Here is a 13,024-nt window from a genome sequence, read left to right as displayed (position 1 = left end):
CTGCCAACAAGCCAGGGCTACAGGCAGGCGGCTGGGGAGGTGCACAGGGAGGCAAGCCGTCAGAAAATCTGCCTGGTTTCCTTTGATTAATTGAAATTGACACATTCTCGTAGAATGTTTTGATTTTGATGAATTGGCTTTTTTTTTTTAATAGAAAATCATTCCAGAGGAAAATTTCTGACAAGCTCTAGACAAGACTCTATGGAGCAATTCTGAGACCCACCACGTCATATAATGCACTAACACTCCTACCTAATGTTTTACATTTGTGTGAGGTTGATATGTACGTGTGAAGAAGGGTTATTGTGTTATTTCTGGTTTATAATTCCTTTTTTTTTTTTTTTAAGTTTATTTGTTTTTATAAATAAAATTGAACTTATTTATAACGAGTGTCTGTGAACTTTGTCTACATTAAACTGATGTTACAGTTGTCTGTGTAATTAAACAGGAGAACTGGAGGTAAGAAATTACAACCAAAGCTCAGAATTCAAAGGGATTGCTGCAGAGCTGGATGAGATCAAGGGGTGGGATTAACCTCTCACAACCTATTGATAGTTGTCAGAAAATTCTTTAGCCCCTAAAAAGACAACTGGTTCATGAAGGGACACTAAAAGATAATTATATTGGTTAATCTGAAATCCTTATAAAATCACAAAGGCACTAGGCCTAGTCTGAAAATCTTGGATTGAGAACTTTTCTCCTAGGAATATATCAAACCAACATTGTCCTGGACACCACAGGAAGAAAGGGAAGAAACCAGAAATGTGGTTTAACTTGGTCGTGACTTTATTAAGTAACACATCTAGAAACTTCCTGGAAATAATGCATCCAGTGCAGGTCAACCTTCCTTTGTAATCCATACTACCTGGAGAAGGGCTGCGGCCAGCTCCCTATCCCATTAACCTGGTCCCAGCACCATCGCTGCGACCCCACCTTCCGCCCCTCATTCAAGGGATAAGAGGTGGGAAAGAGGGTTGTCTTTCTATTGTACCAGATATTAGGAGCCCCAGTCCCATTCCCCACCTTCTTGAGGAGATGTTTCTTCTAATCCATTTCCAATTTCATTTTATCAGGGAACTGGAACCCATTGAAAGATCACTTGTACTGGGCATCTGCAAAAGTGCCCCAACATGAACACCTAGGATTTGGGGAGTTACCTATCTGTCCAGGCTTTACTGGCAGCAAGTGGAAAACACCTTCCCAGCTCCAAAAAGACAACGAACGCAATACTCGCAGTAAGGTTCCAAACCCTAGTCCTACTCTAATTGCAAGGAGGGATGTGAAGGATTTTTTCTTTCGAGGGCAGAATGGTGCCTCAAGGCTGGAGAACTGCTCAAAGAACCTCTTGTTTAGTGTGGAGGTTATGGTGTACCTTTGTGTTCAACCAATCAGAATCAGCCACAAGGAAGGGAGGGGAGTATGTACACTTCTTGACTGGGTCAAGGCTTTCTTTCTGCTGCTGGTCCTCCTGAAGCTTCGGGGGAGCAGGGGGGGAGGGTTTTTAGAAAGTAGAAGTTCCCATTCCAATCAACAAATATATGACCCCCACTTTAGAGCGTGTGGCTTGATCTGAATGATCAGTACGTTTACATAGTAACCTCTTTGTGTGAAGAACCCCAAGTGAAATTTAATGGGTTCTTGGAAGTCATTGTTGTGTGTACTTTCATGACAGGGGCAAGAATTACAATTTATTCTATATCCTATTAAAGTAAGGCAACCTACACATGTGCATACTGTTTAAGCTGTATTGTCTTTGTGTATGACTTTTTTTCCCCTTTTCTTACCCCATTCTCTTCCTCTGATCTTCCTCTATCTGTATTTTACCAGTGAGTATTTTTGTTAGATTTCAGTATTAGACTCATCAGAATCAAGCTATAGGCTGGAAATAGAATATGTAAAATAAAACAGAATATGCAATATGTTAATTACCACAATGTCCTCAAAGAACTCAAACTTAGCTTCCAGAAATTGCCTCTTTTACACACAAATATTCTTTATATTACACCAGCCAGTACAGACTGACATAAGGTATGACAGATAAGGCAACACATACCTATAATCCATTATATTTTCAATATTTTTTTAAAAAAGTCAGATGAATTTTAGAATTCATAGATTTTATGAATCACTGTGATCATCTAGTCTGACCTCCTGTATAACCCAGGCCATAAAACTTCCCCAAACATAATTCCTAGAGCATATATTTTAGAAAAACATCCAATCTTAATTTTAAAATTGTCAATGATGGAGATCCATCACAACCTTTGGTCGATTGTTCCAATGGCTAATTACCCTGACTGTTAAAAATTTACTCCCTATTTCCAGTCTGAATTCGTCTAGCTTCAACTTCCAGCCATTAGATCATGTTATAACTTTCTCTGCTAAGAGTGAAGAGCCATTATCAAATATTTATTTCTGAAGTAGGTGCTTACAAACTGTGATCATGTCACCCCTTAAATGTCTCTGTTAAGCCAAATAGATTGAGCTCCTTGAATCTATTAACTATAAGGCAGGTTTTCTAATCTTTCAGTCATTCTCATGGCTCTTTTGTGGACCCTTTCCAATTCATCAGCATCCTTCTTGAGCTGTGGACACCAGAACTGGACACAGTATTCCCAGAAGCAGTTGCACCAGTGCCAAATACAGAGGTAAAATAACCTTTCATCTCCTACTTGAGATCCCCATTTATGCAGCCAAGGATCACACTAGCCCTTTTGACCATGAAAGAGAAAGGCTGACAGAGGAGCTAGAACCATACACAGTGCTGGCACAAGCTTCCCATAACATATTGTATAGTGGGTTTGTGACAAACAGATGCCAGTTAGTGATTTGCTGCCATCAAATTCAGATCTCCTATAGTGAAAAGCTTGGGCATTAATCTATTGTGTCATAGAGCCCTTAATACTTCCTTAATCTAATGATGTCTAATTTTTACCTAGAATTATGTTAAGCTTCCAAGCAAAAAGATGCATTTAGGAAAAATAATGATTCATGGAAAGAGCCATTAGGGGCAACTTTTCACATGCACACATAAAACATGCACAAAATGGGCATTTACATATAAAGTGCACATCTGCATCTGCTTATATGTAAGTCATTGAGGGTGTAATGGGTGAAGATGCATGTTTGTGGGCACAATGCTTATATACTCCAAATGAGCTTCATAAAAAAATAAAATTGCAACTTAAAGAAAGAGATGAACTTAAAATAATAAGTTTTTTAAAATAACAATTACTTATTCTTTAAGTCATTGTTGCAGACAGAAAACACCAGGGAGGCCAGTTTCCTTAGAAACTGCTGACCAAGTCAATTTTGTCTGCTTATGACTCCTGTATATCCCACATTAAGCTCCCTTTAATCATGGTTGCATGTTATTGCATTGTACTTTAAAAACATAGCATACAACCAGTGAAGATTAACCTTCAGGATAAGTATTCAAGCCATACATTCATGTTTTACAGGTCTTATCCTAGCAATTAAGCTTCCTGAAATTGTAGTCCTGGAGGTGAAGAATTAACTAACAGACTTTCAATTTATAAGGTGCTGTTTAAACAAGGGTTTAAGATCAACGTGACTGAAAAATTTTAATAGTTCTCAAAGACCAGGATATTTTCCTTGCATAGCACTCAAGTATTTATCTTCTTATTCTTTCAAGAAGATGAAGTATTAACACACACAAAAATATTTTCCTTGCACTCAAGTATTTATTTTCTTAATCTTTCAAGAAGATGAAGTATTAACACACACAAAAAAAAGATTGCCCACAGTTGGCAGTTTCCAAACCTACTGGCACATTTGTCTCAGTTTCATGTAAAAAGTGACATACCCAGGAAGACAATATGCTTAAAACACTTCCTACCTAAGATTTATAAAGCTAAGTATAAGGCATGGACTAGAGTTTAGGCAAAAAATGAAACTATGGCAGCTTGAGAATTTAACAGTTTAGTTTCCCATAGCTTTATAATTCCTGCTTGCCTTGGTCTTTCCGAGTATCAAGAGCAAAATCTTGAAAAGTATCAATGCAAATCTTGATCACAAAGATTTTCTACAGCAAAACATATGAACCAACGAGGTATACCAAATGTTAATTATGATAAGCAATCCACTCTGATTTGTTTTTCAAAGAGTAGTGTTAAAACTACATGTAATCTGGTTGCTGGTTTATTCTGAAATGGAGAAAAAACCATGAACAAGGCTTTTAATTAGCAGCTGCATATCTGGTTCTAGCTTTGCTCTGCAGTAACACACTATTCTGCAAATGCAAGATGATGTGGCTGTAGTTCATTTCAACATTGACTGGGGCAGCTGTCAGGTTTCCAGATGTTCTACTCAATATCCATGCAACTAATAAATACAAAGATGATGGCTGGAATGCTAACATTTTCTCCACAATAATGTTCAAAGAGTTAAAGAAGTTACGATAAAAGCTGCCGCTCTAATTTTTGACACACTGCCAGAGTTTAATGTCTCCCCATCCCTGAATCTCCACCAGATGGAGCAAAAAGTAAACCCTCTCTTCTCCCATCGACTTTGTCATAAAGGTACAGCTAAGCAAAACAGTGATTTATGTGATAGAAACAGACCCATAAAACACTTTTGAATGGTTGCATGTTGGTGTCTTGGTATATATGTAAGTAAAGGGTTTGGGGGAGCATCTGCAACACTATAACATTATTCTAAAGTTCATCATTTTGCCTGTCACTCTCACTTATAAATCACATCTGTGCATTCACATATTCCGAATGGCGGCATATGCTGTAAGAGGGACTCTCTAATTCAGAACAGAGAGGACTTTAGGGCTGAACTGCAGTTCATTTATTGATCAAAGCCTTAGGGGTTAAATCCTGCAAGGTGTTGAGTTTCCCTGTGAGGTGCTAAAATTCAAGAACCACCTACTGACTAAATATGAGTTCCAGGTGCTCACAGCTTCTTGGGCACTGGGGAGAACTGGATCCTAGAGTCAGAAGAAGTTGTCAGGGAAGGCTGCTAGTGGAGATGTTAGGGATGGCTGGGGAAGTAGGGGCTAAAACAAGGAGGAAATATCAATATGCTTATTCCCATTAGGAGTCCAGATTGTCAGAGTTCTTCCAGGAAACTGTGTTAACCCTGTAAATATTATGCTGATTTGTTACTAACTGAAGCTTCTGTCTTGATTTTTGCCTGCCCCAAAATCCAATCCAAACCCAATTATTCTATTTATCAGCGGTAAAAGAAATTAATTGCATTCAGAAAATATGTGTTAAACTTAACCTGAAACAACTATTTAGTTGTTGTATCATTTCTAAATTTACAGTCAGTTTAATCTACATTTATTTGGTACCCATGATTTATATTTTAACCATGCATGTGCATAAAATTAGTTAATATCGTCTGATTGGACTATAGTTTCATTGTACTGCTAATATAATGGAAGGTACAGCTTCCTTGTATCTGTTGCATCTATAAAACTCTGTTAAAGAGTACTAATGATTTAGCTAAAACATTTAAAGGACTATATCTTGCTCACACTGAAGTCAGTGCTAATAAATCCTAGGAATAGCCCTGTGAAGCACTGTGCCTCAGAGACACCCCTATGAAGTACAATTCCCTCCCTGAATCCCCCTTGCTCGCTGCATGACACTTCATGTATCAGTGCAGACCAGGTGTGTTATGGATGTGGAGCCAAGCTGCGCTCATTCTCCACCACTCCCTGCCCACCAAGGCTGGGAGATTAAGCAGAAACACAATCTTTTTACACAGGCACACCCATGCCTAAGATTTGAATAGCCTCTGCAAGGGAGTAAGGGAGGAGGGGTGTTTATTTTCCTATGCAGGTATGTAGTCCAAGTCACAATCTAGCATTTAGGAACTATGAAGGGATGAAGAGCAAATGTAGGGTATACCCCACAACAGAATAAAGATATAAGAATAGAGCTCAAACCAATGGCAATTCAGGTCCTAAAATTGTGTTCTGTAATAATAATGTTATTCATATTATAACATATGTGGGCACCACAGTAATGCTAAGATAGAAAATGTGTCAGATTTACAGAAAATGTGACAGATCGTGGTTGTCACTGAAACAGAATGTTTTCACCGCATAAACAATACTGCAATATACTATAATTAGACTGACTCTGAGACAGATTTGAAGATACGTCTATTTTTCAGGCCTTTGAAAAGTGAATGCCAAATTCTCCACCTCCATCTCCATTCTCCAAAAGTGAATGCCAAATTACATCTCTTGTAACTCCATTGAGGTCACTGGGATCGCAGAGCAGGTAAATCAGCACAGCATGTGACCCTGAGTTTTTCAACACCAATATTTTCCAATGAAAACTGCCGCCAAAAATGTCAAACTTGGATGCCGAACATTAAGGGCCTGCATACTTTGCAGCAAGCTTCATCTAAATTCTGCAACAAAGCCCCCAGCTTCTGTATCACTCTGCTGCGGCAGATGGGAAATTGTGTGGAACTTAGAGATAAATTTTATTGAATTAAATATTAAAATTTGGTAAGAACACTGGGATTCTGCAACATATTCTGTGGCTGTAGAATCTCAGAGTACATGGAGATCTGGCTAAATGCAGGTATCTAAAAACCAGGTAAAATCCTGTTCCCAGCAAAGTCAATGACACAACTCCCATTGAATTCAATGGAACCAGGATTTTACTCTAGGTGTGTATAACTTAAAGTCCTAATTTTACACATTAAAGTTTGAAAATTTTAGCCTGTGTATCACACAACTATAAACAATATATATATTCCAGTATTTTTCTATATACCACAATGAGGCTTTGCAAAGTTAACAAATAGCAAAAAATGCAGCCTGGATGCATTCAATTTACCTGAATCAGCAGCTGTGATCAGCAAGATATACTGCTTCTTAGTCTCTCGATCCAGGCTTTGTACCAAACGGAGCTCTCCACTTGCTGACAGAGTAAAGGCACCATCTTCATTTCCACCAACAAGAATATATGTAAGTTTGCCATTTAGACCTTGGTCATCATCCCTTGCTACCACCTACAAAAGGGACATATGCACATCATAATAAATAATAATACGCTTAGAGTACATGTTTGTGTGTGTCGTCAAGATTACCTTCTTTGGCAAAGTATTTTGTGGGGAACAGGAAATATTCCATGGGCGACAGAATAATCAGAATGCCTGGAAACAAACTGACTTAATTTAAAAGGAGTGGGGAGTGTCTGAAAAAGTGATATTTTAAAACAGAAAATTAATATTTTTCTCCTTTTGTGAATGTATTATTAAGACCAGCCTTTGAGCCAGATTTGGGCTCAGCAAAACCCAGAGATGATTTTGCAGGAACCCACCAAACTGGTGGGAATGTTGTGTCTGCTGCTGTCTGAGCACATTTAATGGCACTCTAAGGCTATGTCTACACTGTAGCACTAATTCGAATTAGCTTAATTTGAAATACAGAAAGCGATTTAGAGAAAGCGCTGCAGACTGTCCACACTACAGTGTTTGTGCTGGTTTCTTGCGTCCACACTGGCCAGCCTTAATTCAAATTAGATAGCAGTGCAATGTGGGAAGCTATCCCACAGTGCAACTAACCATAGAGGCTGTTGTGAGGAGTGTCATCATCCCAGGATGCAGCGCTGCTTCCCCCACCCTCTTCCCCCACCACCAAACAAACAGGAAAAGGATTTTCATGCTGATCGCCATTGCTGCAGGCACAAGGAGCCAGCTGAACTATGCTCTCATTTTGACCATGACAAATACATCGCAGCTTATCCTGGATTACTTTAGAACTGTATGCTGTTTGCCTTTTATGCTCCCCCTACCACTCCCTGTGTATTGCTTGCCTTTGATTTTGATTCTACAGGTGTCTGTAGAATTAAGATAAATAACAAGGGAGTCAGTTAGTATATTAATACAGTGATACAATTGTTTCCATTTCACTGATGGAAAGCATGATATAATGTATCCACATGTAGCGCTGTGAATAAACTCTTAAGAAAGTATCAATTTCCATGAATTTCCTCTCACTGTTGGCATTTAAAATGCATTCATCATGTGGGGGGAGGGGGGTGAAATCTTTCAAAGTGACAAACTTTAAAGGGCTAAACTTTCAAAGGAAAAAATCTTAAAGGGACAAACTGCAAAAGGCTTGCTGGGCATTTAAAACGCATTCAAAATGCAGGGAGGGGGGTGGTGAAATCTTTCAAACTCTTAAAGAGACAAACTGCAACAGGCTTGTTGTGCGTATGGGGGGGTGATCGCAGCTTGGATTTTAAACCCATTCACTGCAGGAAATGAAGATTTAAATCTTCCCGGGGCTGCTTTGGGGGAGGGTACTGAAATGGGGCATCATGGGATACAGTCTGGAGGCCAATTAATTCGAATTAAGTCCCATTGTGTCCACACTCACACTAATGCAAATTAACTGATGTGCTTCAGGCACTAATCCACTTGCAGAGGTGGTTTTATTAATTCGATTTTAAAGGCTCCTTAATTCAAATTAACAATGCTCAAGTGTAGACACAGGAGTAAAGTAAGGGACTTTAATTCGAATTAAGCCACCAGTGTAGACCAGGCCTAACTAAAGTAGTGTTTCACCTTCAATAGAGATAGACGGAAATCTGAAAGAAAGAACAGATTGAGGTGGTTTGTGGGGATGGAAATGGAAACTGAGAGAATGAAATGACCTCCTAAAATCCTAATGTATGTATAGATTGGGGGGGAGGGAATTGTTCTACAACTATATAAAGGAAAACACGGCATGCCCTCTTACACTCAAAAAGGTAATTACTCAACTGTACAAATCTGAGAATGTATTTAAATTGTAATTTAACTGTAAATGTAAGAAGCATATGATTTTGTAGTAAATACATTTTTAAATATACTGACCTGAAGAATAACTTTTGGAAGTATCCCTAAATTCTCAGGGACATTCACTGAATATGGAGAAAGCTCAAATGTAGGAATAAAATCATTAACATCCAGCAGAACAATACCGACAGTGGTGGTGTCTGTCCTTGGGCTACTTCCACGATCAGATGACTGCACAGTTAATGAGTAGGAGGGTTTTTTCTCTCGGTCCAAAGGTTTGGCTACTGTTATCACTCCAGTAACAGTGTCGATCCGAAACTCATTATTGGTGTTTCCACTGATTATGGAATAGCGAACCTGTCCATTTGTACCTTCATCTCCATCTGTAGCAAATACCTGGGTCAGATCTGTTCCTGTCAGAGTATTTTCACCCACCTCTACTTTATACAGCTTTTGTGCAAAGAGGGGGTTATTATCATTGATATCAAGGACTATTACAACTACATCTGTAGATGAAGAAAGGAATGGCTGACCTTTGTCTGTAGCTACCACTGTTAAAGTATAATTAGAAACTGCTTCTCTGTCAAGTTCCCCAGTGAGCCTTACTTCACCATCAATAGTGCCAATACTGAATTTGTTTCCCAAAGGTCTCAGCAGAGTATATTCAATATAGCTGTTTGGACCACTGTCCGGGTCAGTTGCTTGGGCTTTAAATACAATGGTATCTATGGGTGTGTTTTCTGGAATGTAGGTCAGCTTTGGAGAAATAAAGCTTGGAGGATTGTCATTCACATCCAGTAGAATAATAGAAACTTGAGTTGTGCTTGTGTATCTGGAGGCTGATAGAGCCATGTCATGAACCTGAACAACAAGGCTATAGAAGGACTGACTTTCCCGATCCAAAGGCTGCTTGATGCTCAGAACTCCATTCTTGTCAATATTAAATTGACCTAGGCTATCTCCTGATGTAATACTGTAGGATAATTGTGAGTTAAAGCCTGAAAAACAAAAATAAGGACTGTAACTTAATCCCATCGATCTTATCATACATATGAAGTATACAGAAGTAGATTTTTGAATTTGTAGTAAATAACATCATTAGAGGTAGATAAAAATGACAAAATATTTACATTTTGAAACAATGCTGTTATGTATTAAAGAAGGGGTAATCACTTTTTGTGTCATATGCAATTAGACATGTGTTAAAGTTGTATATCATATTTTATATGTCAGAATAAAGAATTGCACTCAAACATTACTGAAGATATGGTTAGTTGACAGTCTTGGTAAAATATTTATAAACTGTAAAAGTTTATTTATGCACTTCTTTAAATGTGAATAGATGTTTCCTCTAAATGACACAAAAAATCATATGATAACACACTGTTATTAGGCTGCATTTTTATTTGTTTATTTATTTTAAATATTTTACTTCAAAAAGCAATGGATCCCAGATTACTGGCACATATGTCAATCAAAAATAATATTATGGGTTTAATCGCTAAGGATCAGTTAGGCTTTATAAATGTTATATAGTGCCTTGAACATGTTAATGTTAAGTAATTCTATAATTCAATAGGTATCAAACCTACTTCCACTGTAGTCAATGAGAATTTTTCTATAGACTTTAATGATAACTGGATCCAGAACTGTTAAACTTACCCTCCCCTTCTATTCTCTGAATAATTTTGATTTGAAACAATATATCAGTTGTGTCTGTAAAATATTCTGTTTACTGATATATACTGATAATATTCTGATTACACTGAAGTTGCATTAAAGTTAATGATAATATTTCAATTTACTTCAGTGGAATCAGAATTTGGCCCTAAAACTGAAGGTCATGAGGGTAAGTAAGATGTATCCTTCAAACGAGAAATAAGGATGAAGGGGTAGAACAAATACTGTTCTTTAACAAGAATAGTGGTGATGAAAGTAATGGACTCTTTGGGGCAGGGGGCAAGTAAATTAAAGGAATTAGAGATGATGATAGTAACTGTATATTTAGGTTCCTACACACAATCCATATTTACATAGCAAGTGGATGTGGTACATTACTACTAGACTATAAAATTTAGAACAGATGAATAAGCAACATTATTGTATGAGAAGAAGAATTTGGTGTCTTTAGAGATATAAGGCTTGATTTACCACTGTGTTACTCCAGTTTCAAAGTAGTGTTGTTCCTTTGATCTAACCAGCAGACAATAATTCTCACTAATATAGTGCTAAATCAGAACCTTAAAGTACAAATCCTGAAATGGAATAGGGAAGATTCATGAACTCTTATGCCCATGTAGAGACTCTCTAAAGTCAAAGGGGCTCTGCATGGTTGCAAGGTGCATCCTTAAAGATCTCCTTGTGGTAACACAGATTAAGGGTGAAATCCTGGCTTCATTTAAGTCAAAGGAAGCTTTTCCATTGGCTTCATTGAGTCAGAAATTCCCCCTATCTCTGATTCTTAATACAAATAATGATACACATTCAAAATACAGCAGTCAGAGAGGTTTTAGTTCTATCTTTATGATAGTTATTACAGGAAATTATTATTTTTGAAACTGTACCAATAAACGAAACAAGAACTAGACTGAGATGAGCAATAGAGAATAATGTACAGAGCAGTATCCTTTAGCGTATATGGAAGAGCATTAAAAATATCAAATGAACAACCCTTACCTTATGCTTGAAATATAACTGCTGCAATTATGGCCAAGGAAGACATATACAAATTTTGGTAAGAAAAATACATTTTGAATCCTGAGAAGGCTACTAAGTGACTTTAGGTATGCTAGTCATCGAAAAAATTTATTTTGACAATTTGACACAGAGCTCATGCTAAACATTTGTATTCATATGTAAAAAGGTAAGTTGAGATCTATTTTCTCTCTCTGGTCTCCGCATTAAACACTGAAACCATAAATACATAATTCTGAAATTCTATACTTAGCCTCTTTGTCATAAAGGATGTGTTTGAAACTTAATGGATTTTTATATTCTAACTAATCCTCTCTAAACTTCTTTTTCCACAGTGTATAATCTAAAGTTGGACATTTAAGTGTCTCATTACTTTGTATTTCCTGCCAAGTTTGTTCAGTAGCTTCTCCTCTCCCCATTGAACTTCCTAGGAAATAAATGATTCCTATGTACAAAATTTTAATCATTTGTATTTATTGTTCTCAAAGTAGTAAGACTCTAAATTTTCTCTTTTAAGTATGTAGAGCCAGACATGAAAAATGATACATTTAAATAATATTTGGAAAAGTTTAAAGTATTTATATGCCAGACACAAATTGATTAATGTTTGTATATCGCTTTGAACGAGCGAAGCATTAAGTAGTATAATATTATACATTTGTTTAGCTTGGTTTTAATGTGCTTAACTTTACCCATGAAAATGTTCTGAAATGTCAAGGAAGTGTATTTAGAGCATGAAAAACTATCAAATTATCAAATTCACCAACTGGCAATCCTACTCCTATATAATCCAATGGGAGTTTTGCCACTGACTTTGATGGAAAAAAAAACTAAACCCTAAAGAAGAAGATTGAATTAGAAACACTTTTCTTACATATTATTCCTCTGTGGTTCCAATTCTTTCTGCGGCATATTTTATCACTTGTTCCATATACAACTTATTACTCATTCTTATTATCTGCATATCCATACTCTGTTTTACTCCTCAGATAATATTTGTTCATAAGTATTGAACATCCTTCAAATTTATGACAGTTTTATTATACTTCCCAGTCTATTCCTATGTGATGAAATATAGTTTATTCCTTGTACTGCTTTTTAAAACAAAACAAATCAAATACCTCATTATTCTCTTGGATCTCAATCCTGCAAACACCTCATTCTACTCACATGCTCAGCTGAAATCCTGGGCCTACTGAAGTCAATGGGAGTCTTACCATTGTCTTCAATGGAGCCAGGATTTCCCCCACAGTCCCTGGAGAAAGGCATTGTCCATTTAAAAACTCCCCCACTATACACTTAATTGGAGGTGGTGGCTTCTTTCATCTGTATCGCTATTGTAAACTGGACTTCATTTATCCAAGATGGGAGGACTCTTCCACATTGATTACTGTCAAGACTGAATAGTAATTAGCTGCACATTGGATTTAGCTTTTCTTTCTGACAAAGCTTGCCTTTAGAGCTTAGACAGGGAGATGTCAAGATTTTTAAAGTTTTTAACTCAGCTAGTTAATATTAATGGTACAAGAAAGAAGCAACCCTTTCCCCCTCAAGT

At 37.1% G+C, this 13,024-nt stretch overlaps 1 protein-coding gene across 1 annotated transcript in view; it reads right to left on the bottom strand.

Annotated features, from left to right (window-relative positions):
- Window positions 1–13,024, bottom strand: part of FAT4 (FAT atypical cadherin 4) — a 211,982-nt gene that overhangs the window by 70,457 nt on the left and 128,501 nt on the right. The window contains exons 5-6 of the mRNA XM_067530230.1: window positions 8,854–9,773; window positions 6,828–7,002 (exon numbers count right to left, since the gene is read on the bottom strand). Coding sequence (XP_067386331.1) covers window positions 6,828–7,002; window positions 8,854–9,773 — 1,095 coding nt within the window. The remainder of the gene's footprint in view (window positions 1–6,827; window positions 7,003–8,853; window positions 9,774–13,024) is intronic.

This window comes from Emydura macquarii, unplaced genomic scaffold (genome assembly GCF_026122565.2).
Source record: "Emydura macquarii macquarii isolate MOO-44397 ecotype Brisbane River unplaced genomic scaffold, CSIRO-AGI_Emac_v2 contig_3044, whole genome shotgun sequence".
Classification (NCBI taxonomy): Eukaryota; Metazoa; Chordata; order Testudines; family Chelidae; genus Emydura; species Emydura macquarii.
This window is presented reverse-complemented; position numbering and strand designations above follow the sequence as displayed.